The 26,096-nt window shown below is 38.5% G+C and overlaps 1 protein-coding gene across 1 annotated transcript; it reads right to left on the bottom strand.

Annotated features, from left to right (window-relative positions):
- Positions 1 to 805: 805 nt before the first annotated feature.
- Positions 806 to 23,985, bottom strand: SLC17A5 (solute carrier family 17 member 5). The gene is made up of 11 exons (XM_066179677.1): positions 23,701 to 23,985; positions 20,325 to 20,521; positions 18,678 to 18,911; positions 18,111 to 18,198; positions 15,393 to 15,479; positions 14,045 to 14,163; positions 12,952 to 13,110; positions 10,577 to 10,709; positions 8,739 to 8,886; positions 4,027 to 4,117; positions 806 to 2,498 (listed from the first exon to the last, which is right to left on the bottom strand). Exons 1-11 carry the CDS (start codon positions 23,759 to 23,761, stop codon positions 2,361 to 2,363), a joined length of 1,455 nt encoding a protein of 484 aa, XP_066035774.1. The 5' UTR covers positions 23,762 to 23,985; the 3' UTR covers positions 806 to 2,360.
- Between the last annotated feature and the right edge of the window lie 2,111 nt (positions 23,986 to 26,096).

Here is a 26,096-nt window from a genome sequence, read left to right as displayed (position 1 = left end):
CCCACTCTATATTTTGAAACTTTCAAAAATGAAATCCGAAATAGCTGTCTATTAACTTCAGTGTAGTCTGTTGTCCACAAATAATATTAAGACTTACAGCATTTTTTCAGTCCTACTTTCCAAGCTGACTTAGAAGTTACAGAGTATGCCAAATGAATAATAATGGTGCCTTAGATGAAGGGAAAAGAAAATCTAGTGTGCTGGTTCAAAAATTTCTGGACTGCTCAACTGCTGATATGCCTAAAATTCTGTTTTAACTAAATCCATTTCAGACTCATTTAACTGATACAAAGAATGTCTATATACACTTCTACTGCATCTACTCCATTACGTATAATTTTTAAAATTTTGATATTCAGCTGAACTCTTTTCAAAGAAAAAAGACTAAAAGCACAGGAAGAAAAAGACTAAAAGCACAGGAAGCCGAAGTTTCCAACTTCAGAACAGGTGGAATTGCAACCCTGTCCATTTGTTGCCCTGATGACAATCTCTAGAAAAGCAAAGGCATAAATTAATTTAAACTATACGCTACTTTTTTTTAACTCCCCCCCCGTCCTTTTTAACCAAAGATACTGAAATAATACAAATTTCTTTTTACATAAAGTGAAATTATTACTTTTAATACAGTGTCAGGTGGAAGACAATACTTACCTGTAAAGCCAGACAAAAAACTTCTGAGGAAAGTAATTTTCCAAGAAAACATCAACCATTCCTTAATCCAGTCACCAACCTTGTTGTTCAGCATACTTTCAAAATGGTGTTCTAACTTCAGGGAGATAGTAACTTTCAGCAACAGATGCACATGTAAATATTCAATCCATTTATTGTAGAAACACTGAAGACATAATATAGTTTTAACATACTCTCACTAATCAGTACTAATTTAATCTGAACAACACATTGTTTATTGTGGAAATGCTGCAGACGCAAACAGAGATTTAAACACAGTTTAAATCCACTATCAGAGAACATGACACTTCAAGGAAGGCCAAAACAAAATGGCTCTTAAAGCTAAAAAGGAGAGGCAGATGCCATTTCCTAGAAATGAAGGAAGGTAGGCTCCACTGGAGCAGCTTTAGTACTGGGCTTTTCTTTTGGATTGGTGGTAAACGAAAAACCCAGAGCTCAGTGACTTTTCCTTTTTACCTAATTGCTCCAATCCAGGAATCTTTGGCACAGGAATTTTCCTTTGCTTTGTGGCTCTAACATTATTCAGCCATTTGTTCTTAAACAAGGCCACTGTTTTTCTAACTTTTAATCCTACTCTGTGGCATTCAAGTATGTGTTGTGCAAAAAAATGCTCTTGAGTGTCAAATTCTATCTTGATAGGAGAGTAACAGCACCAGGTTATTGCACTACTTCTTTTATACTCCAGTTTTATCTGAGTAACAAACAAGGCTGTTAGATAACTGATTTTCCTCATTATTTGCTACACTGGCCTTATTTTATTTCATTTACACTGACAAGCTGGCAAACATATCTACATGCAAGAGGAAAGAATTCCATTGCATTGATTTAAAGGGACAAAAAAATTTGACAAACCGAAAGTTATTTTAAGGTAATCATGCAGATATTCTATTTCTAGTTCACTCTTGTACACTCCCTAGATTTATACCACTGAGCTGCACTGCTTCTTCTTTGCAGAGAGAAATAAGAATGTGGCCTATTTGAAAAATCTGCACCACAGAGGACACGTGGTTTATTCTCTCAGCTCCAATGGGACATTTACTTCTTTGTTGCTGTGTATTAGTTGTGAAGCTGTATTCATGAAACAGGGAGTGTTTATGTATTCAAAATTTGTGCATAAAATAGAAGTAAATCACGTGCGTTTTTTAGCCATCATAAAAACAATGACAAAATAAAAGCACTATAAAAGACTGTATGAAACTGGAGCTCTTCTACAATTTTTTGAACAGCAAAAACCTCTCAGTTTCATAATGGAAATCAAACCACATTTTTGGGTACAATTCTTTGCACGTCATTCCTCCTTACAGTGCTACATAACCACTTTACTTTTTCCTCTCATTTTAGTATCAGCAAACATCTGCCTAGACACTAATTCAGAAAATACTAATTAAAAAACTGGAAGGTATTAGAGCCTAGCACACTGATTTAAAAAGTCTCTGATCACATATTTCATATCAAGTCCTAGCATGAAATTTCTGTAGTTAATCCAAGTAGTTTCTCATTAGGAAATAGCATAGTCTGTAAGATTATTTTCAGTACAAAAGATACAGAGATAAATAGTTTAACTGAACAGCTCCGAAGACTCCTAGGCATCAGCAGGGAAGGCACTTTTCTGGTCACATAGTTCCAAGCACAACGGGACTCAGCAAAGCTTTGGTATTTCAACATCTCCTTCAGTTTCTATGCAAGTGATATCCACTGACTGCCCAGTCCTGAACTTCTCCACTTGCAAATAATGCAAAGAAAATTGCTCCAAATAGATTAATAGAGGCAGCAATATAGAAAACCATCTGCCATTCTCCCACAGTATTCTGTCAAATGGGGGAAAGAAAAAAAAAAAAGCAGTCAATGCGCAGCTTCACACTCAAGAAAAAGCAATTTTAAAATCAATGCTACATGCCTTGCCTATTTAAATGTAAATGCCATTCAGCATGATTTCACAGCACCATAAAAGCCTTACAAACATAAAGGATGAAATCATTAGTACATTCAACTTCAGTTTTATAATACAGCTTACACAGGAAGTCTTATCAGAACTGCATTGCCCTATCTGGATCAGTTTATCACTCAAGATACAGAACCATTGACACAAATGCAGAGAATGTTACTGTATGGAAAACACTACCTTGGCTTTCAGATCAGGTGATCCAAGAGCTGAAGTGCCCTGCATGTGCAGTAAGCTATTCCTAATGACTGTGTGAACATTCTAGAGTCATAAGCCTTTTGGTCCAAACAAGGTAGCTACCTTAACTCACATTTCAAGAGTAATCTCTCTAAACTCTATTTTAAAAAGGCCTTAATAAATGTGTAGTAAAAAACTGTAACTGAGGTGCATTTGCTTTTTTTTTTTCTTTTCAAGTAAAGAAATAATATTTATAGATGTCTTAAAGGTTTGAGGTTTTTTTAAGTTCCAGATGATGTGGTAACAAACTTATAAATGATCTTACTACAAAAACAGAATACCTGAAGAGTGCATTAGTGTGGAGGGGGGAAAAACTAAACTGAACAAAAGTACCCTAAAACAACCCACTTGTTAAGGTATCTGGAAGAATTAATTTTATTGGAATAATGTATTAATGACTATCTTCTGATTGTTTTTGGTTACAGCATGGTGATAATAAAACCAAGGTCGTGAGTTTGATCCTCATATGGGCCATTCACTTAAGATCTGGACTTGAAGATCCTTGTGGGTCCCTTCCAATTCAGAATATTCTGTGATTTTTAAGAAATTCCTTAGAATGACCTCCAACTCAAAAAAACTCAAGTTCATCACTAAGCTTACTCGTCCCAACTCCCTTTCTTAAAAGATTCATATGTTCATTGAAAAAATACTAATCAACTCCTCAAAATGCTTCCCTTTTTCGATCCAAATCGCTACACCACCTTGTTAGTCAAATCTAACACTAAAATCTAGTTTCTCACTTATCTGACAAATGCTGACATTAGAACTCAACACCTCATGTGAGAACCTAATTAAAAAGAAACAAAAAACAAGCAAGAACTTGTTCTAATTTAATAAAACAATACCACAATTGTCTCATCTAGTTGGCATTTTATCAGAGTTCTACTGTGATAAAAATATATTAATTTTATTCCTAGAGATTATAAGGGGTGAGTCAGTAAAATTTTCAAGTCTTACAAAGGTCTTTGATTTTACCCTTATTTTCCTGGTCATAGTCAGGACAATAAAAGCCAGGAATTAAGTAATTCACAACAATGGAACAATATGACTTACAGGTGTAACCCATGTTTCATTTAAAGACTGCAGATTTGAGAAGAAAAAAATTCTTCAACTGAGATAAAAATAAAACAACTGAAAAAGATAATAAACAGACTCACATTATGAGTGAGGTTTTTGGCAATAACTGGCCCCACCATTCCTGGGATAGTAGCAAAAGAATTTGTGATCCCAAGGAGAATTCCAGCATACCTGCAAGAGAAGTTGTTAACACTGGTTATTAACTTGTAAGGCTTATCAATCATGGAAACAATTTTGTCTAACCTGATCATGTGAGCCTCATCTTGATCACACAAAAGAAATTAAAACACAAATATTCCAGTGTGAATGACTTGCTTTTATTCTAATAACAACTCACTGACAGTTTGGCACATACAGTTTAAGGGACACAGTTTGGTGTTGGACTTGGCAGTGCTAGGTTAATGGTTGGGTGTGATGATCTCAAAGATCCTTTTCTCCTTAAATGGTTCTGTATGTCTCTATTTTTCAGAGGCTAGTTATGGAATTTAACTTAAATTGCCTATGGCTTTGCTCAAGACCCATGATCCAAACCCACATCCCTTTTGCTAAGTCACAACCAAACTGTCTGGAATGGATCCACTGGAGCAGTTAAAGGCACATGGCATGTCTTGAAGCAAAAAGACAACAAGGAGCATGACAAAGTGCTTTGCCAACAGTAAGAGTTGGTTCAGGTTTCATGGCTAAAAATTTGTCTGCCAAGAAGGCAATATCAGCAGTGTGCCTGGACATCCCCACTTACATTACAAAGTGTATATTCCAAAGATACTGCTCTGGTGGCAGTCCTTCCCTATGGCTTTCTGTGAGTCAAGACCAATGGGAAATAGGCCTGACTAAACCAGTTCTGCTGGTTGCCGTTCCTGCAGCTCCGTTCTGAGGCCTCCTGTTCCATGAACGTGCTGCTCTCTCACACACAAATGTATGTGTATGCACCAGCGGCCATAAAAACTCGCTGGGAAAAGCTGGTAACTTGCTTAATATCTGAATCTCAGCACCTCATCTCTAAGCAATTCAAGATCTCTGTCACAGGCATGTTGCAATAATGAAAGTTTGAAACTGTACCACAAGTGCAGACTTGTGAGAGAGACTGAAGAGAAATAAGAGCCAGATGTGCAACAGAAGTTTGACCTTCTAACCACCAGGGCACAGATCCCTGTGTTTTAGATTTTCAAGGTGGATTTGTTGGCTGAAGAATCATGCAAAATACTAATAGTTGCAGTTTACCATAGGAGAAAGGAATCATATCCCAGTGATAATTTTAGGTGTTTAGAGTAAAATTGTGTCCTCACCAATATTAACATAATAGAAACATATTTCATCTCCAAAAAGAAATGCACAGATTTGAAATTTTATTTACCAAAACAGGAGAATTCACCATCCAGCACTGTTAGAAAAGATTGCCATGTTCATTCCAGTGATATTAGAAAAACGAGAAAAACGTGGTTTTTTTCCTGAGAAAGGGAAACAATCATCTAGCCTACTAATTGATTTTTTTCCTGAAACTGTAAACTACCTATCAGTTTAAAGCATGCCAACACTTTAGTTAAAAACCTCTTTATTTCCTTTAAATCTGGCATGCAGTCTTCCTATCTTAGAGAGTGGTTTAGAATTAACAGGCCTTTATGAAGCTGAATGTCAAAGTGTGAAAGTTTCCCTTAGCAAAATAAGCAAATACAGCAAAATAAAAAATAAAAATAAAGCAAAACCCTGTTTAAAGTCTTTATGTAGAACCAAACACACTTTGTCTTCAACATGTTTAAGCACTACAATACTGCTAACAGACACTTCTAAAACTAAACATAGTTTAATAGTTCCTCCAGTTGACAAAGATCTTTGGCAACCAATTGCTGGCTAAATGCCTCTGTTTATGCCCAGTGTTTCTGACAGAGGTTGCATTCTTGATAGTGCTTGCTGTTTGATGCAGATAACTGTGATGACACTCCCTTAGCACAGTGGAAACTCCCATATGAAAAGGGAAAGCAAAAAGTGACATGTCTGTACAGCAAAACCAATAGTAGCCTGTTGGCCAGGTTCTTATGGCATAGAGGGGATAACCAAATACAAATTAACTTGCAGAGCAGTCAGGTAGTAATGTCAAGAGTAAAAAAAAAAAAACAGCTATGTGAAGTATTTAGTGTACAACAGAGCCACATGAATGTTACAAGGGATAATGGTGACACCAATATTAAAATCTGTAATAATAGAAAGGTACTAATGTAGATTTAAAGAGCTAAAACAAAATGTGTATTTCCCAAAAGAACAATCTTGTGTCCCTCCTGTCCCCAACCCTTCTCCAATCCAATTCACCAATGGCATAATAAATACATGTTAGCAGCCAAAAACCACAAAGCAAATATTGTTGTTAATTAAGCATCACTATTTTCATTCACTTTTTTTCTGTGAATATAATAATTATTTCTTTGATATGATGCAAATTTTCATAGCAAAAAGGGACCATTTGCTATTCTTGGCAGCATACTTTTAACCACTCTATAGGGGCATTTGTATATTTTGAAACTACTTTGAATCACTTCCGGTTTTTCTAATGTCTTTCAGTAAATTATGAAAAATAAATATTGAGCTCTGAGTAAACTCTTTACTGAGGTTTCCTTCACAATTTTATGCAGACCCTGTTTTTAGATTTCTACAATTATGTCAAGGATTTTCTTGAAATTGTGCATATCTCCCTTGATCATTTTAGCCAACAAAGTTCAGACAAGTTGCAAAAAATTAGGTGTGGGGGAAGGAGGAAAGACAGTCTTCTTTTTCTTCTCATCTCAGATGTTTTTTGCACTTCTGTATTTGAAGAAAATTTTCAATGTGACCTTTGTTACAAGGATGTGCTTTTTTCCTTCTCTGTCCCCATTTAAACAGAATTACCCTGAAGTAAAGCATGCATGTGCTGAATAGAAAACCACTCATTTCAATAAAACAGCACTCACCCTGACCACCAAGGAAAGTCTTCCCACATATGCAGTCACTCGCCTCTAGAGGCAATGCTGGGCCAAAGTCCCTGAACTATCAGCAAGACACTTACCCCTCTTGCACTCAGTGTGCTCCCTTCCCCCTGTCTGAGAGCGAAGAAGAGCTAGAGGAACTTGTCTAGTGTGAATGCGAAGGGAAAAAGCAGGACTTTATTGAGGGCAGGAAGAACAGAGTGGGATTTGGTCAAAGGGATCAGCAGCAGTTCATGTGAGATAACTAACTATGCCTGCTGACAGGCATCGGCACTGTATAACATCATTTTCTTTCTGTGCCTTTTTTCAACACCTAAAATACACTGAATACTGTTCTAAACAAATTGACTCTTGAAATAAACATATTTGAAATGCAAAATGAACTATCTAAAATTAGAAGACACATACAACATCCTAGTTTGGGAAACCTTAGCCATTGCCTACATACAGAAGTTCCTTGTGTGTGTAAGTCACATCGCAGTTGCATGATTTCCTTTTTCCTGTCACAGTTCTGTTGCATTCCATGGACAGGTTAAATTGTACTCACATAACAAGCACAATTTAATACATATTTTGGAAACTAACTGTTGTAGCTCTGCAAAACTAAGCTTGAACAGAAGTTGTATAATGGTCCCATAACACCCCAGAAGAACTGCTTTAACTGCATTTTCTAAATTTGTAGTTATACATGATTTTAAACGAAGTGTACCACAGAAGCTATTTTTCTTACTTTCATATTCAATTCAGCATTACAAGCTGTTTATAGCTGGCCAGTGATATCTATACTCTTGCTTACTACCTAACCTCACATGCCAAGATTAACTGGATTCCCAGTATTTCATATCCATCTTTTAAGTCAAAAATTGTCCCTGATTGTGGATGTGACCACCATAGTTTCAATTGCCAAAGCCTGAATACCACCTTCAACTGGGAACCAAAGTCTTCTATAGGTTATCTAGATGATCAGAATTTTTTAATAGATACTATTTCTACAAAATATTTTTTCTTCTACACTTACCCTTAAAGTCTTTGCATTTTACACATTAATACAGAAACATACTTTTCTTTGGACATAAAGTCATTTGGCCCTGTTCACATCTAAGTGCTACCACAAATAGGTAAATGAATGACAAAGCAAAGTACTTGACTTCTACCAGTGCACTTTTAGGAGAATATACATATATCCACACTCTTTGGGAAACTGACAGATCTGCCCAATTATGAATTTGTAACACACTGGAGAAATTACAGCCTGAAGTCTCAACTTTCCACTCTTGAAAATTATTCATTTAAGAGCAATTGTACAATTGCTGACACCTACTGACCTACTGAAAAATCAGGTCAACTACTTGTAACAAAATTTAGATTTCAGTGTACAGAATGTTTTTCAAATGCAAATAATTTTCCTGTATCACAGTGTTTAAATATGGTAATGTTCATACTAGGGGTTGATAGCTCCAATGGAAAAGTTGAAAACAGTGAAACACTTAACTGTATTGTACAGTTCAAAAAACAGTCCTATCAAGAACATTAATCAAATGTGAGAAAAGTCTATCAACTCTATAATTACAATCTGTAACTACAGAAATTATATAATTTATTACTGCAGGATTAAAACCGGAATGATTCTAAACTATTGTTGATGTCATATCGTCTGCCAAACTTGCACTTTTTGGAAAAACAGTGCTTAACCCCAAGCAATTGTCAGTGTTTACATTCCAGGTCTGTAGAGTATATGCTCCATAGCTACATTTCCAAGGCACCCCAGCAACACAAAAAGAAAAAAAAGGGGTCATAAACATTTCATATGCACTAACAGCAGTTCCTGCAATACTTACGAAGGTGCTATGTCCAGATGGTTGATGCTGTAGCCTGATGTACAAAATCCTCCTAGTGTTGTTGATATGGTCACGAATGCAACAGCCAGTGCGTAGTTGCAGCCTATGAACCCGGCTGCTACTAAGAACACGGCAGGTCCAATCATTCCTTTAAGACAGAACCCTCAGAATCAATGCACGTTTAACCCCAGACACACTTGGGGGCTCCAAGTCTTTTCCATACTACTTCCATCGCCCCCTGGCGTACAGAATCAGCACTGCACCGCGCGCGTTACAGTGGGACCGTGCGGGATCAGAAATGCTTTGGAGTGGAAGGGACCAAAAGACCATCTCATTCCAACCACCCTGCCACTGGTCTGGACACCTTACACTAGATCAGGTTGGTCAAAGCCCCGTACAACCTGGCCTTAAGCACTTCCAGGGGATGGGGCAGCCACAATTTCTCTAGGCAGCCTGTTCCAGTGTCTCACCATCCTTTCAGTAAGGAATTTCTTCCTATCATCTAATTCAAATCTACTCTCTTTCAGTTTGAAGCCACTCCCCCTTGTCCTATCACTACATGTCCTTGTAAAAAGGAAGAGTAGACGGGCTGCAAAACTGTTCTTGTCTCAGGAAACAACAACTAGATCAGAAATATCCCATTCTAGCAACAAAGAACAAACTAGATTAAAAAATTAACAAAAATCAACAGGTTCTGAAAATTACCTCACAAATTAATTTTATTTATTGCTATAAATAAATTGAAGCTACACTGACACTGTGAACCCTGGATTAATCCAAGACAGCTGTAGAGATGCTGCATCAGGCACTGCAAACAGCTTATCAGCCATCATGAGCTCATGCACACTGCTTCCTATCTGCAGTTAACTTTGACAGCCATTTCCCAGAGCCCATTTACATGACCCACTCATGACCTCTGCAAACAGCTCCAAGTACATGCTTTTGTTGATGAAACCAACCTAAGTCCTGCTTTTCCTAAGACAACATTTTTTCTCCTGAGTTATACATACATGGGTGTGAGGTGCAGCCCTGCAGTCAACTCAAATCACCAAAATAGCATAGGCTTAAGACAAACAAACCAAATGCCTGAGAATTTATTACAAGAGCTGCTTTAAAGAAAAAAATTGAATCAACTGAATTTAGAAGACAGCAAGGATCACCATACAATAACTGAGCTGCAACTTTTGTGGATCGTGTGCCTAATCTTTTTTTTTTTTCCTTTCTCCTGTTCCCTCTTCAGCAATCAACTTCTCTTTCTTAAATGCAGTCTTTTATTCATGTTCATTAAAAACCTCATCTGGCTGATCTGTTAGTGATTTCAGATCATCACTCCTCCCAGTTAGTTAAGACCATTTTGGATTCTGTTTGGTCTTTTTACTGTGGTAGTAACTGTAAATTTTGCAAGTTTATTCCTGTTCAGTTACTTCAGTCTTAGATAAACAAAACACTGAACAACAGAATAGGCTCATGCAGAACAATAATCCTGTCAGTTTGATAAACCTTTTTTGATAACAATGTTTCATTCACCCTTTTATGGTAACTTTACATGACCATTTATTTGATTGGTTTGCTTGTAGTCCAATTACCTTGTCCTAAAAAAAGCTTTTGACAATCTCTTATTGTTCTCTTATCCAGTAGGCCTACTTCTCATGGAAGAAGATAGGATTATTCTTGACACATTAATGTACAAATAAAGTTGCTCCTCTCTAGCCATGCACAATGCTGCCTAAACTCACAGCAGGATGTCAGACTACTCCCCCAAGCCCTTAAATTTTCCTAAATTGATATTATTGTATGTTCTAAGATTATATGTTCCAAGAGATGATACTTGTACCTACCTATTAGGGTAAAACATTTGCGAACACAAACAGTGGAGAAGTTCTGTTTTTCCCGTAAATAATCAGCAATTTGGCCAGAGAGAATTATACATAACCAGCAGCCAAAATAAGGCAGGGCAGACAAAAATCCATTCTGTTAAGGAGGTTAAGAGAAGACAGTGAAAACACTTAAATGACAAATCAATCATGACTTAATCTATTACTACCAATGCAGTCAGACCAAAATCTCAAAGGTTTAGATCAGCAACTGTTATTATTTCCTGTTATTCAGGAAAAAGAAAACTACAACTGAAGGTATCCTGTGGACATTAACCTGATTGTGGAAGTTTCCAGAATACCAATATCAAGCAAGTTACTAAAGCAAGTAGAAGCTGTAAATATTATTCAGAATTTTGAAAACTATACAGAATCTCTGGGTTTTGTACTACTGTTACATTACATTATTCCTTATCCATCTGCTGAAACATCTGGTGCTGGCTATAAACAGAGACAAAATCTAGAACTAGGACTTTTCATAATATCTACGCTGGACATCCCACAATCCCAAAGCAGAGTTATCCAGGATCTGACATTACTTACACTGAAGTCACCAGTTAATTCCCATTACTTTAAACTGCTGCTTAGAGACTTCTGCCTGATTCTAGATGATTTTCTGATGAAGGGAAACAAAAGGTACTACTAAACTGCCTACATTTACAGGCTTTCCAAAAAATTATGGATAGTTACTGATAACAGTGCTATAATTTGACTTTATCTGTTTTTAAAAAGGGGTATTTGAATAGAAATAGTATGACCTTTATACACTAGTATGAAATGTATATTTATCAAGAAGTGAAAGATTCCCTAGGAATTTGAATTTGAAATTAAACAAGAAACACATCCCCACCTGGAGTCCATTCTATGAGTACTTAAGCATGCTGCCTGTTGGATATCAGTCAGTTTTCAAAAACAGTAAGTAAAATTTTGAAATATAGACAGTAATTTAAAAACATTTTTGAAGCCCGATTCAAAGAAACAGCATTATTTTTAACTAGTTTCTGTATTTTAGAAAGGAAACTGATCAGCAACAATTGTACAACATTTTAAACGGTAATGCAATTTCCATCTAAATGTGTGGCAACAAAATTAGTCCAACACTATTACACAAGCTTTTTTTTTTTTTGTTGTTTTTTTTTTTTAATGTTCACAACAGTCAGTACTCTAAGCTACTCCAAAAAGAAAAAACATAACCCAGAGACAAAGGAAACCACAGTAGAACCTGTTACCCAGCGGTGTTTTACAAAACACATGCAACTGAGAACTGTGGTAGCAAATGACTTTCATGGATGTTGATTCTGGGAATACCTGAAGAGGCATAATAAGGAGCCCAACCAGCAACTTCAGTTAGTTTTTTCCAGCCATTTTGCAGCTTGCCCTAATGCAACCTTCTGTTCTAATGCTAAGGTTCCCCATCTTCGCCTCCCAAGATTGCTGGCATCACCTCTTTCTTGCATGGCATTCATCTTCAGATTGATCTACATTATTTTTGTTTGCTAAACCAAGAAAACACTATGTTAAATTTCTTGCAATTTCTGAGCATCTTTTCATCTTAGCTATACCAGTTTCTCCAGGGAAGCTATGCCATCACCAAAACCGTTTCAATAAAGACAGACCAGTACAGTCAAGTAATTGCTATAAATAAGAACATTCCACCTTCCCCACACCCTATTTTTTCCCTGATAAATAATTTAGTTTTATAAAATTTTCTTGAAAAGCACTGTATCTGGACCTTAAGACTATGGTTTTGTTTCATCCCATTACCTTAGTAAGAAAAAGTATTTTACCTCTGCTGCTCATGAGGAAAGAAATTGACAATTTAGAAAGTGAGCCAGTCAGAATGAAGCTTCCCTCTGGTCCCTTTCTGCCCCAAACCCCCTCCTTAAAATACTTTCAAAAATGCCACTTGTCCAATGATTTTCTTAATTTTATTTTTAACTGGAAATGTTCTCCTTTATGAGGTAGCAAAAAAGTAGACACTATTTCAGAAGCCACAAAACTTGGTGTAAAAGCTCAAATAATCATAGAAGCCATATAACAAGGAAAATATTTTTCTAGTTACTGTTTTAAAGCAGAGCAGTTAAAGATGGGTACCATGCATCTTCAAACAGAAAATTCAACTTGAAAGCTGGCACTAAGGTAAATGTCAAATAAGTCTAGAAAGTGGAAATTATAAGGCAGGCAACATTTTTGATGCATCTGCTTAATTGTGCAGGGTTATCATTTCCCAGCTGTAGGTTTACATTCCAAGATTCTTAAACAGTTTCCTCTATTCTACACAGCAGGTGATTTAGCTTCTTTAATTCAGAAGAAAATTACTATATTTGTGTATATCTCACCTCCTGTGCATCAAATCGCAGGATCTCCTTCATGTATGTGGGCAAGAGTGTAAGAAGTGTATAGAAAGTCCAGTTGTAAGAGAAGTGTGCCACAACAATAGCCCAGAGTGGAAGGGACTCCAGCATAGCTCTCCAGGGAACAGATTTCTGTGTAGAAAGCTGGCAAGCAGGAGACAAAGAGAATAGAAAAAGAAGGAAATCAGGATGTTGATATGAACATTTACTAAATACAGCGTTTTAGATGCTAGCCAAATCTATGCTCATGATCCATTCTGAAAGGCACAAAATGAGTCTCAGTTGATAAATGCAAGTCATCAGCAATGAATTAATTACCATCTTCAGTTCTCAATGAAGGTATACTAAAGTATGTTACTGCTCTGATGCTTACTATTCCAATGCAAACCAATTATTACATTTTGTAATTCAAAAAGTATGCCTTCCCTTGTTGAAATTTGATGCCTTCTGCTTTTACTATAAATAATTAAGTATTTGGTCGCCCCTCAGGTGTTGATTTAGCTGAATTCTTCCTGCTCAATCCTAGATATTAATTTTGGTCTCTCAGCCAGCTTCACTGTTTCTAATACGTATCTCCCCCAGTCACAGGAATGAATCTTATGCCGTCTTCCAGAACTGGCTCATTAGCATTTTCTCTGCAAATAGTAATCTGTTTCTTACTCCAGATGACACACTGGGAAAGAGAAATGCTGTAAAATATTGTACTGCAAATGTTAAAGACATTATACAGGTCTGGGTCTAGTATAAAATGACAGAGTTGGGCTTTTTTTTAAATACAAAGCTTTTTAAATAAAACACCTCAAAAGCATCTCTAACAAAAGGCATTATTATAAATGCTTTACTTGATTATTGATTGGTTTTCAGTTTACAATTGCACTATTTAATTTTTTTTGTTTGTTTGAAAAATCCTGCCTTCATCTCAGGTTAACAATGTTATACTAAACATAGACATGTTTACATAAACATATAACAAAGCATAAAAACATGTAACAATCCATAAACAAAGCTTGACATTAATGACCATGTTTGTGGTTTATGTTCAGACTTAAGTAGGTTGGTCTCTACCAAAGTGCTGTACCTGATCTTTTAGAGAAGACAGTATATATTCTCTTTCAGCATGTGAAATGCTCCTGTGAGTTTCTGGTGTATCACTAACCAAAAACATCCAGAAGAACCACCACAATATGCCAAGTGCACCTATTGTTGTGAAAAGATAGGTGAAAAGATAGAAATTAAGAAAAAAAAAAGCAATTTTTTCGAGTAATACTCTCAGATGATATAGTCAGAAGTGTTTTCTCAATATGCTAATATAATTTTAATGAACATTATTTTTCTATCTACTTACAAACGCTAGTTCCCCAAAGAGGCTTAACAATGTACATTTAGATATAATAAAGAATGAAGATGACTAAACAGATTTTTTTCATTTTTTTCCTTTCTTTTCCTCTGCATGAAGTTCTTCATATAGCAAGAAAGCTGCGTGCTCATATATAATTGTATTTTTATTTAGTCACATGGAAAAGCCCCGAAGGATATGGCTCACCCTCAGGAAATAAAAAGTTCACATTAAGTTTAATCACAAAAAATACTCTGTGCACATATACAGAATATGTAGGTACATGCAGCTTAATTGATGTACAATTCCTCCTTTTCTGTCTTAAGCCGACCCCAGAATAGTCATTTGAAAAAAGGTAACTTTTAATAATCAGTCCATATTAACTGCACTTTTATGTAACTGTAACATTGTAACTTATTTCATTTTTGTTCAGTTCTTTGGTTTGAATCTTTGTGATTTGTAAAAAAATCGAGATTTTTTTTTGAGGAAAATGTAATTCTTGTCTTATATTTTGATTCCCCCTTCCCATGCAGAATATGAAATGGCTGAGACATATAAACAGACCTGTAAAAAGTATTAGCTAAGCCATGCTGTTAAAAAAGATATTTTCTGTTTCAGCTTCTTCGAGAATATAAGTCACAGTAAACATGCTATGCATTCCTTCAGGGTCCCTGTGACTGATAGAGATTTTCCACAGTTTACATTTTAAGCAGCAGTAACTTTTCACACGTTCTTTCATTCAAAGTTGAGGTTTATTCCTGGGATTAAAGTTATTAACTCAATTTCACACTTCAGGTAAGAAATTTCAGTCTGTTGTTTTCAAGTGGTGAGAGAGTTAAGAGCATTTGACTTGTACCAGCTTTTGTCCAACTCAGAGACAGCTTTGCTCACTGGAAGAAGGCTTATTTAGCCATTCACTGGAATCTACTTAGCCTTAAATATCTCTAATTGCCCAGAAGGAATAAAACAGCAACCCAACATGTCAAACAAGCTTTTAAAACGTAAAATAAGTTTTATAAGATATGCTTCTCAAAAAGAATATGGATTGTACTTTTAATAATTAAGAAAAATCAAAACAACCGAAACTCACCAAATATGTAGAACACATAAACCCAGTTCATATAGTAACAAATTAAACCAGATAGTGGCAGGGACACAACAGTTCCCAGCTGTGCACCTACCAGAAGAAAGCAAAACAAAGTGGAAAAATAATTAGATCTCCTATGCACCCCTTAAATATAAGTGCCATTTCAGAATTATTTTATTTTTCTATAATACATCATGAATAAAGATTGTCACTGCCACTAGAGGGTTGTGCTTTGCTTTAAAGAAACACAGGCACATTGAGCTGCCTTGGCAGCTCCAAGCAAATAGAGCCACAAAGCCCTCAGAAGCCAAAATTAGAAGCAACAAGCAATAAAAGATAAGCATTGTTGGCACATTTATCTCCAATAAAGTGATGGCTCTAACACATCCTAAACAATGTAAATTAGCCAATTGGTACTGCTGCAAAACAAGAGAGAGCTGAACACAGTATAATTAAGGCCTTGGGAGTATAATGTGACAGTATAGTCATTTTGCATTTTTCATATCTCCTTCTAGCTCCACAAAGCCAGGAATTCTAGAAACATGAAGCAGAAGGCACGCATATATAACCAGTAGGTTCAAATTCCATGTTTTTCCGAATGCGACAGTGTCTAGGACCAAGGGAGAAGGGAAAAAATGGGCAGATTCCAGTTCAGAATAAAGCCAAAAGCCAGAAAGAACTATTCCTGTGCTTATAATTTAACATACATTTTGCAAAGAATAAGGATGGCAGGTGTTTCCCTTTCGAAATCTAAACCAGGAACCTGTATTATTTACATACTTGACACTCCACTGGTCATAAACAGTAGGTTTTGTCTCTTAATGTTAGTTGTACGATTACTTTTCCAAACTTTATCTCAACTCAGAAAATATTAAGACTATGTTGATATTCTGGCTACCTAGACTCCATCTTAATGGAAACAGTAATTTTTATATGAGGCAGAAAGCTCCAACAATGAACAACAAAACCACATACATCATGCAAAATATATACAGTTGTTATTTTGATTTACAACCTCAACCACATGTTCTCTCAGAAAATCAACACAATCATGATTAAACTAACTACAGACCGCATGACTGCCAGCGTGGCAGGAAAGGAAAGAAGGAAAACAACCTGCCAAGATAACACAAGATGTCTTATCCACCCCTGATTGCTAACAATGGGCTGTTCAAGGCCACTGACTCTTCTCACTAGTACATTAGCATATATTTTCACAAAATACAAAAGGACAGTTTAAAAACTCCCAATTGCTAAATGCAGTAGAAGGCAATCCCAACTCTGTATGCTCTGCTTAACTTGTGTGCTGGGTCTCACATGAAGACTTCTTTTAAAGTAGATTTAGTTAAATACCAAGGGAGAAAACAGATTTTCCTCTCTTTTTTAAAAATCTTTTTGATGCATTAGATGAGTTGAAGTAGCTCTTTGAAGGGTCACTTCAATGACTGACGAGACAACTGGTTCAGAGCAAAGTGAGGAAACATGAGGCAAAAGGATTAAGGCTTCATCCCTCTGGGAAAAGTGAGTCTTCTTGATAAACCACAGGTCAAATAAAAAGCACAAATATTGCTAGTAAGAGTGAGCAAAGCAAACCATTACTTCAGTAACTGAATACAAAATTTATCATCCTCTAAGAAATAATACCAATTTTGACTAGGAAAATTAGAAACCTGTGTTTTTCACCTGCCCTCAAATACTGCACTGAGCAATGTGACTGACCAATAAACCCCTAAAATGCAAGGCGGCTCAGTGGAGGTGGGCAAGACCAACATGTCCATCAAACTCGGGGAGTAACACTGGGTGTGACCAACCACAGTTGTTGGAAAGAAGCTGACTTTATCTCAATACAAAGGGCACCAGAAGGTGGCTTTGATTTAGATAAGCAGCCAAGTGGATCATCTGGTGGTGTAAATGTTTCTCCTCATTCAGTCCATTAAAAGTGTGACTATCTCACTGACTTAGCCAGACCAAGATGAGGGGAGTGAATACCTGGGTCAGTCAAACACAAAGTATATGAGTTAACAGAATTTCTGAGAGAACAATAGACTTGACTTGCAGTCAACCCAAACTGAAGTGTATTGCACTTGCTATATTTTGCAAAGCGTCAACTTACATTTGCTATGTGCTGACTTGTACTGTGCTTTCAGTACATTCTGTATCACTCTGCTAAATCAAAAATCCTGTGCAACATAGTGTATCTTGAAAGAAGTAAATCTGGTATCAAACATTACACCTTCCAGACACAGAATATCTAGGACAATCTGGCAGAGTATTCGACTCTGACAAGGAGCTCTTGCAGCAATACATGGGACCTTGGATGTTTTCTTCCCCAAGTTCCTCCAAGAACACTTAAAAAACCCCTCCAAAAACCAACCAAACAGCTCTATCCTGTGACTGCCCCAGCTTTTTTGTTCCTAATGCTAAATCTTTTTTATTGACAGTATTTTCTATGAATCAGCTTCACAGTAATTATTTGCACTACATCACATCAAAATTAGACCCAAGTTTACACTTATTTGTAGATCAATACCTTTTTTCAGGTCATAAAAACCATGAATAAATGAAAAAAATGAATGGAAAGCACGATTTACTTTAATGTTACACTTTCTGGATTAAATACTGATTAAAATTTATAATATAAATCCCTTTGATTTAAGTCAATCCTCCCTGTTAACTGCAGTAAAAATTTATAATCCCATTATCAGCGTGGGAATTTCTCACCTGCATATGAAATACTAAGGAGCTTGCTGCGTTCCAGTGGAGGAGCCCAAGAAGACCACATTGAATGCATAGCCGGGAAGGTAACACCCTAGAAAACATCATTTCATTCTATTGAAATGCAAGAATTTTAGAACTCACTTCAACTTTACATGTTTCAAAGCATGTTCCATTAAAAAGCAGTAGTACTGTCTATTAGTTTGTTGTCCAGCAAGAAACCACTTATAAAAATTGTGCAAGCCATGAGAATAAGGAGGCAGAATTAATTTCTCCTGCTTTTGACTCTGTATACACTGGAAAAGCAGGAACAATACAAACAACACTTGTTTCAAGGCCCTGATTTCTGAAAAGTGAGAATAGCTTTGTCTCAAGTTACATTTCTTATTTGAAAACTTAGGCTAAAATATAGCGCAAATGCTTTAATTATTCTAAAAACCATAAAACTAAGCCACTCAAATGAAATAATCCATAAACTATTCCAGCATAACAACCATCACAGAGTCTAATCACTACAATTTTAAATAAATTATTCAGATACATTTTCAAATTACATAGAGGAAACAGGATTACCTCTCCCAGTCCTTCCAAGGCTCTGACAGCTATGAGATAGCCAACTCCCAGATTTGCAGCTAAGGGAGTAAGCAAGGTGAATACAGAGGTACCAAAGATGCCAAACCCCAGCAACAGTTTGCCTCCAATTTTGCTTGCAAGATATCCCCCTGGAATCTGAGTAATGATATAGCCATAGAAAAAGGAACCAAGGATCCATCCCTGAGTATCAGCATCCCAAGAATACTTTACTCCCTAAGAAGAGAAAAAAACCCAAACAGAATGCAGTAAGTTAAAGACAGCAGTTTCTCTGACCATATTTTTTATTACATTGATCCACCATTTAGTCCTTTATAGATAAATTTCAAATTTTTTGTGACCTACTCCCTAGGGTCTCCTTCCTCTACACCCACCTGTACTGCAATCAAAGTTGTATTAAAACTTATTCAGGTAGTTTACAATCTGTTTGGACATATCTAACCCAAGTATGAAAATTATCACTATATCAAATATAAGAGTTCTGGCAGTTATCCCTTTTTGAATTCTCAGTAGCTTGGGTTAGGTGACAGGTACTGACTACATAAGCCTGAGTACAAATCCCACTTCCAAATCACAGAGTGGACATTTTGTCACGCTCTATAAAATGGCTTTATCTGCAGAAAATTTATGGACAAAAAAACCAAATAAGGAGTTGCAAATTTAATCTAAAGAAAGAGAGCAGTCAAGGACAGGGGTCACAAGGGTAGGTGGAATAATGGGAGAAGCACAACAGAGGAAAGATGAGTTTAGTGGACAGTGCAATAAAAGTGAAGATGATTGAGATAGGAATCTGCAGCTATAAAGGAAGTCAGCAAGATGACAGGAACTGTTGCCCAATAAAGTGATTCTGAAATTTGGGATCACTTCCAAAAGACCAATTTGTCTGCATCTAAATGAACAGCATACATTTCACAGAAATGATGAGACAGAATCTTCCCATAAACTTCACCATTAAAATTTGTTTGCAATAAATAATAAATGACGTCTAAGCAAGCAAACAAAATGAAAGCAGGAAGATGGCAAGAGTCCTCAGGAATAACTTCAAGACAAGATCTGTGCAAGTCTAAATTCACAAATCTGGGGGGTTTTTTTTGTTTTTTTTTCCATATCTGGCAGTTCAGCTAAGAAATGTGATTTTAAGAATTACTGGAAGTCAGAGGTAAAGGATATTAAGACAAAATGCACAATCTGGAAAAGAGATTGAAGAAGTGGAGAGAGAAATATTACATGTTAATTTGTAATGAAATTTCATGCCATTGTGACTGTACAAAGAACAGGCAAATTGGACAGTAATGGGAGCTCTGACGCAGATGTAACAGTAACAATTGGTAAGTGGCATATAAAACAGTGAGTCATGGTAGATCTATGTAGTCAGATTAGTCAGTTTCTAAGGAATAGCACAGAAAAGGGGTACGACAAAAAGCTGACCCTGAGCACAGCACTTCTCAATTAGCTAGTCATTTAAGGCTAATATTTCCCAGAATAGCTTTAAAAGAACCACTGGAAAGGCCATCCAGTAAAAAAACAGCCTGTTCTCTTGCCACCTAAATATGGTTCTATCTATCACAGAGTTCTAAAACCACTTTGACATGCCACGTTACAAGAGAAGACACATTGCCGAGACCTCACCGTTGTGTTGCGAGGGGCATTTATGGTGGAAGAATGCTCTGGACACACATTGGAAGTCACATTCTTTGCTAAGCTTGTGTTCGGCTCTACCATATCCACCAGAGCCACGCTGAGGTTCACACGCAGTGCATACAGCAGGAAGAACCCGAAACAGGCCAGGAGTGCGAGATTGTAGCGAGCTGAGCAGCATGCAGGGACTGAAAGGAGAGCAAATGAAAAATGTTTAACAGACCTAACAGAATAAAAACAACTCATAAGCAGCTTTTACTAAGGTTCTCAGAAATCTTTGGGTAAGATAAAAAATTAGCAAGAAGACAAAGTAATTTTTCTTTTTAAGTGGTTTATTCAATAGGGGTAGAGTCTGAGGCTGGTTGAAAAAAAATTTTAAAACCCCACTTTTCACACTGATGTGCAAAGCAAACATTATCATTTAGACAACAGGCAGCTATCCACATCAGCGTGGGGACTGCAGAGGATGGGTAGTGTGGTCTGTGGAAATGGATTTAGAAACATATTTTCAAAAGTCCTCTCCAAAATACTCTAATATTTACTCAAGACAGAATTTCACACTTAAAAAACCCCCAAAACTATTAGTGGGAAGCCTGTAGTATACACAAAAATGGTTCAAGAAACACAAATACTCCTAAAATAGTGCTAAAGAAAAGTCATTGCTACTTCAGACTGTTTTCTAGGGCAAATTTTCCTTCTATAAGTTTGCTTATAAAAATATAAAAAAGGGAATATGCATTTGCTGACAGCTGCCAAAACTACCAGAAAGGGGAATGGCAGACACCGTAGTGGCACTGTGAAACAGTAACAGGTCCCCAGCTGCCCAGTACATCCTCTTGGCAGTCACAAGACAACAAAGGAAATGAGTCCTAAGATTCACCATTACATCTGTGTTGTGACATTAAGTCAGCTCTGTCAGCCGTTTGTACACAGATAGCAGACTATGGACTCTAACACAGTTATTGATTTCCTACAGCAGTACACAGCAGCACTTGGCAGAGGGCATTCATCAGTGCCAGGAGATCCAGATCAGAACTGAGCTGCAACAGTTTAAATCTCTGCAGCTACTCTTTACTAACTACTGAGCAGGAACGTCAAATTGTTGAGGAACTACTTGAACAATCTCCTGAATTTTCAGATAGAGTGTAGATTTTCCCCTCCTGTAAGGAAGCTACGTTACTAATGGGAAGTTTTATAACCTGGATGTCTGAAACCCTGGGAAGGTTGGAGACCAGCAGATATTACATCAGTTTACATCAGTCTACAGTGATCTCATCTTTCACTACTCAGAGTTCAAATGATGAATAGAACAACAACATCTCTGAACAGGACTGACAAGAGCTTCATCTGCTACTGCAGTATGTCACTTGACTGGATTTTCTGATCTGCAGTAAGAAACAAAGGACATGCCCTGTGGACAAGCTGATGAGACCCCTTCCCAGTAACTTCCCTGAAACAAGGAATGAGTCTATGTGGTTTTATATTTTGTGAGGAAACACCAACAGAGACTTTCTGCAAGATTTTCATGAAATTAACAGAACTTTCCCATTTTTTAAGTCTCTAATCCTGACAAACTTTATGTGAAGTTCAATTTGGCTGCACAAGTTGATAAAATGACTCAGAGATGCTGTACTTGCTATGCTCATTTAAAAAGTAAACAATAAACAAGGTTAATATGCAATATAAGGAGAATATGCAAAACCCCTTCCAGACCTGTGGAAATTGCAAGTTTTGCATCAGGAACATTCAAAAAAGCCATCCTGGATTTTTAAATGTCATGAGGGAGAGCAGCCAAGATTTTATTGCTTCTATTAAAAAGAACAGGCACCGAGAACAGGAAGTACCTACTACACAAAAACTACTCAAGCAGCTTTGTTGTTCTTTGTTGTTGTTTAAAAGGCAATTTGCCTAAAGTAGAAAATGTAAAGTCATATAGTTTACAACAATTAATAAAATTAGAGGTAAAGCTACTTACTTGTTCCACTTCTTGTAGTTGCTGGGGTTAAACAATAATAACAGAAAGCTTAATAACACACTAATGATGTAACCCTTCCTTGGAAATGCAGATTAACTGGAACAACCATTACTTTTCTTCTATAAGACTCTTACTGGTATATAACTTGCAATCTCCACAAAACAGATGAGCAAGAACTTAAGCTCACTAATGTCAGATTTTTTTTTTCCAACTGTAAACATTTCACTAAAAAAAAACCTAACAAACATATAGAATTGAAGTCTGAAGCAAATAGCTACTAAATTATTGGTTCCCTATCATTCCATCATGTGCACTTAAAATACCTAAGAATATTAGATCAGGTTAACAGAATGGAAGACTCAAGAAGATTACAGGTGTGTTTCAGGAGAGTGCTATAACTACAGACATAGACATTCACCCCCCTAAAGTTCAACGCAGCTAACAAAATTTAAAGCATTGTGTTCAAAGTCTTACCTTGACTAGCTGTCTTCGGTCCTACATCTATAGTTAATTCTGATTTTAGGGGCATGTTTTAAAGCACTGTAGCTATAACTTAACAAGATTCTTAAATTGCAGTTAAAAAAGAGGTCTGTGCTGCAAGTTGCAAGGCAGTTTAAAGGAAGTTGCTCGTCTGCAGCAGTTTTCCTTGTGGGTGAGGTGAGGCACCTCCAGCTGGAGCCCGATACATTGTGCAAACTTAAGAACATATTGCTTTAGGAAGACTTGAGCTCAAATTTCCCTCTTGCCGCTTTCAAAGTCATTTTGTTAGCAGCTCCTCTTGATGCAGTTGCACATTTGCTAAGTAGGTTAGAGCATTTTTGCATAGCATGCTAAAGAAACAAAAAAATCTTACTCTACTCTTTATAGGTTGTGCATTCTGGGAAGCAAAACAGCACAGACAAATAAACACGCGGGCTCTGTTGTTAAGCTCTGACCGTATATCGAGCCTCCTCTCCTACCTTCGTGCATCCTTTCACCTTCCTTCCTCTCCACACTAGTCACAAGCAATTAGTCTTACTCAAAATTCTGCCCTCGTATGAATTTTTGACACAATCTCGGTGGACCCCGGTAGTTTTTAATATTTGGACCGGTATTTGGGCTGGAATGTCTTTACTGCAACGACCCAGCGCCAAGAGCTGGTGTCTGAGAGGGCGGCACGCCTGACCCCGCCACCGACAGAGCCGCGACCGCTGTCAGGACTCGGGGCCGTGCCTGATCCAGCACCCCCGGGCACCGCGGCGGCTCCGGCACCGCAGCCCCCGGGCCCGTCACCCTTTTCCCGTCACCAGCGGCACGGCGGCACCGACCCCCGGGCCCCACAGCGGCGCTCGCGGCCCGCGCCTCCATGGCAACGCGACGCCGCCACACAGGGGCGGCTGCCGCTCGTCTCACCCGCGTCGGGCTGGGGCTCCTTCAGCAGTGGGGTGCGATCTTCTCCCTCCTCGGGCTCCATCTCGCTGCTGCCACCCGGACCGTGCAGCGCGCTCAGGGCCAGACCGCCCGGCGCCACCGCTGCGGCCGGGAGCGTGGCCCGGCTCGGCTCGGCTCTGCCCGGCTCGGCTCGGCTGAGCTGGGCTTCAGTTCCCCCCGGCGCAGCTCCGCGCCCGCTCGGCTCTGCCCCGCCGGGGCCAGGCAGCGGCGGCCGCAGCCCCCGGCGATCACGTGACGGGCAGGGGCGGGCGGAAACGGCTTCGCCGCCACGCTGCTGCCGGGCCGGCCTCGGCAGCCATCTTTAGTGAGGGCGGCCGCCCCGCCTCTCCCTCCTCCCTCCTCCCTCCCTCCCGCTGGCTGAAGAGGCCGCCACGAAGTCGGGCACTGGTGGGCGGTGGGTGTCGCTGTGCGCGGTGTCCCGAATGCTGAGGGAAAAGTTCCTCATCGTTAGGACAAATCTGATCAGGCTGATTCACCCCAAGCGGCTGCTCGTAAGTGAAGGCGAGCGGCCTCTCGCTGCGGGTCCGCTGCGGCAGCCACGGGTGGAGAAGGGTGCAGGCGCTTGGTCTCTCTGTAACCTCCGAAATGTCATTGAACAATGAACAGTATTTGCAGCGCATGGTGTTTTTGCTCTGTGCGTGCGTGCAGTGTGCAACTCCTGGAGTGTGGGTTTTAAATTATAGAATGTTACGAAGTTGGAAGGGGCTTTACAGATAACCTTGTCCCAATCTCCCCTGCTGAGAGCATTGACAGATTTGTCTTTACAAGCAAGCAGTGGGTCTGCTGGTAGATAAAACTAGCACTGAGAGATAAACAATGGGAAGGATTCCACTGATTAATGCGTGGAAGATATTTGCCTTTACAAACAAACTGTAGGTTTACTGATAAATTGGATATTGAAAGATGAAAGAAACAATGGGGAAAACCCATAAATTCCATAAGAATTAAAAATTAAAGGGGAGATTATACATTAAAGGGGAATCTTAGGTATTAGGCAGTCCAGAAAGTCTGTACCTCTCAAGTACCTCAGCCAGTGGGGAAAGAGAGAGGGAAATGCAGCTGGGAAATTAGGATGAATAGGAGGCTGCGTCCTCCAAAATTTGAGATACCCCAGGGGAAATGCCCCATGGCCTCTCCCTTTATTCGAATAAAGTAAAAGGACTCCTCTGTCTCCTTTTTGGACATAAACCTCTGGCATTTGTGGATTAATTTTCCTAACACTGCCATGGGCAGGGACACCTCCCACTAGACCAGGTTCCTCAAGGCCTTACCCAGCCAGGGCTTGAGCACTGCCAGGGTTGGGGCACCCACAACCCCTCTGGGCAACCTGTTCCAATGTCTCATTACCCTCAGAGTAAAGAATTTCTTCCTACTACATAACCTAAATTTCCCCTCTCTCAATTTACACCCATTACTCTTTGTCCTGTTACTACAGCTCCTGACAGAGTCCCTTTCTGGCTTCCCTGCAGGCCTCCTTCAGACACTGGAAGGCTGCTATGAGGTCTCCACATGACCTTTTTTCCCGGTGAACGGTCCCAACTTTCCCAGCCTGTCTCCATAGGGAAGGTGCTCCAGTCCCATTATGGAATACGTGCGAAAATGCACCAGTATAGATTAATAAGCATTGTGGGATATGTAATAGAGGTTTTCCTCTTGGAATCAGTGTTTTTCAACCTCAGTCAAAGCTAACAACAGAGTGGAGATCTTCAAGTTTTACAGGCTCATTCCTACGTGAGAGAGAGCTACCTCCACTCCCCTTGTCCACCACTTGCCAGGGCTGAGTGCTGAGTCATTTTGGTGATGCTGCCAGTCATCCACTGAAAGCTTTGCCTTTGCTTAGATGCCCGTGCCATCCTACTGGCTTGTAAGTAACTGCCTGGAAAAATCTGTGTACTGGAAAACAGGAATGTAAAAGATTCCTGGCAGCATATTCAGCTATATTGTTTCACACAAGGTAGATATATGAGTTTGCAAGTATCTATAGAGCAGCAGTGGCTGTGTGCCTATCATAAGGTATTACATCTATATGAAAACATGAAGCAAATCACTGCTTCTGTTCTGGGTCTGAAATTTAGCCTGAGGGTGTTCTGTGAGTCCGACTTACCTGGAAGCCATTTTTACAGCCAAAATTATGGGAAGAAAACAGAAAGACAAAACAAGTATCAAACATACTTTGCATCATTTTATGAGAACTGGTGATTTGGTTTGTAGTACTCAGACTTTATTTAGCTTTGCATTTCACACATGCTGTACTCTTCTTGGCATTTCTGCACATATCACAAGAGACCCCAGTGCACTAGCACCCAGCTCATGAGGAAGGAAGTGTAGGGGTGTATGGGCCAGGACTATGTGCAGCA

The sequence above is a fragment of the Chamaea fasciata genome, unplaced genomic scaffold (genome assembly GCF_029207755.1).
Source record: "Chamaea fasciata isolate MVZ Bird 193981 ecotype frontalis unplaced genomic scaffold, bChaFas1.0.hap1 SCAF_3, whole genome shotgun sequence".
NCBI lineage: Eukaryota > Metazoa > Chordata > Aves > Passeriformes > Sylviidae > Chamaea > Chamaea fasciata.
This window is presented reverse-complemented; position numbering and strand designations above follow the sequence as displayed.

Coding starts and splice junctions, on each gene's coding strand:
- SLC17A5 (XM_066179677.1), bottom strand. CDS start 23,761: ATGGAGCCCGAGGAGGGAGAAGATCGCACCCCACTGCTGAAGGAGCCC. Junction 14,164..15,392: donor TTATGTGTTCTACATATTTG/GTGAGTTTCGGT, acceptor TCACAACAATAG/GTGCACTTGGCATATTGTGG. Junction 10,710..12,951: donor TGCGATTTGATGCACAGGAG/GTGAGATATACA, acceptor CCTCCTTAACAG/AATGGATTTTTGTCTGCCCT.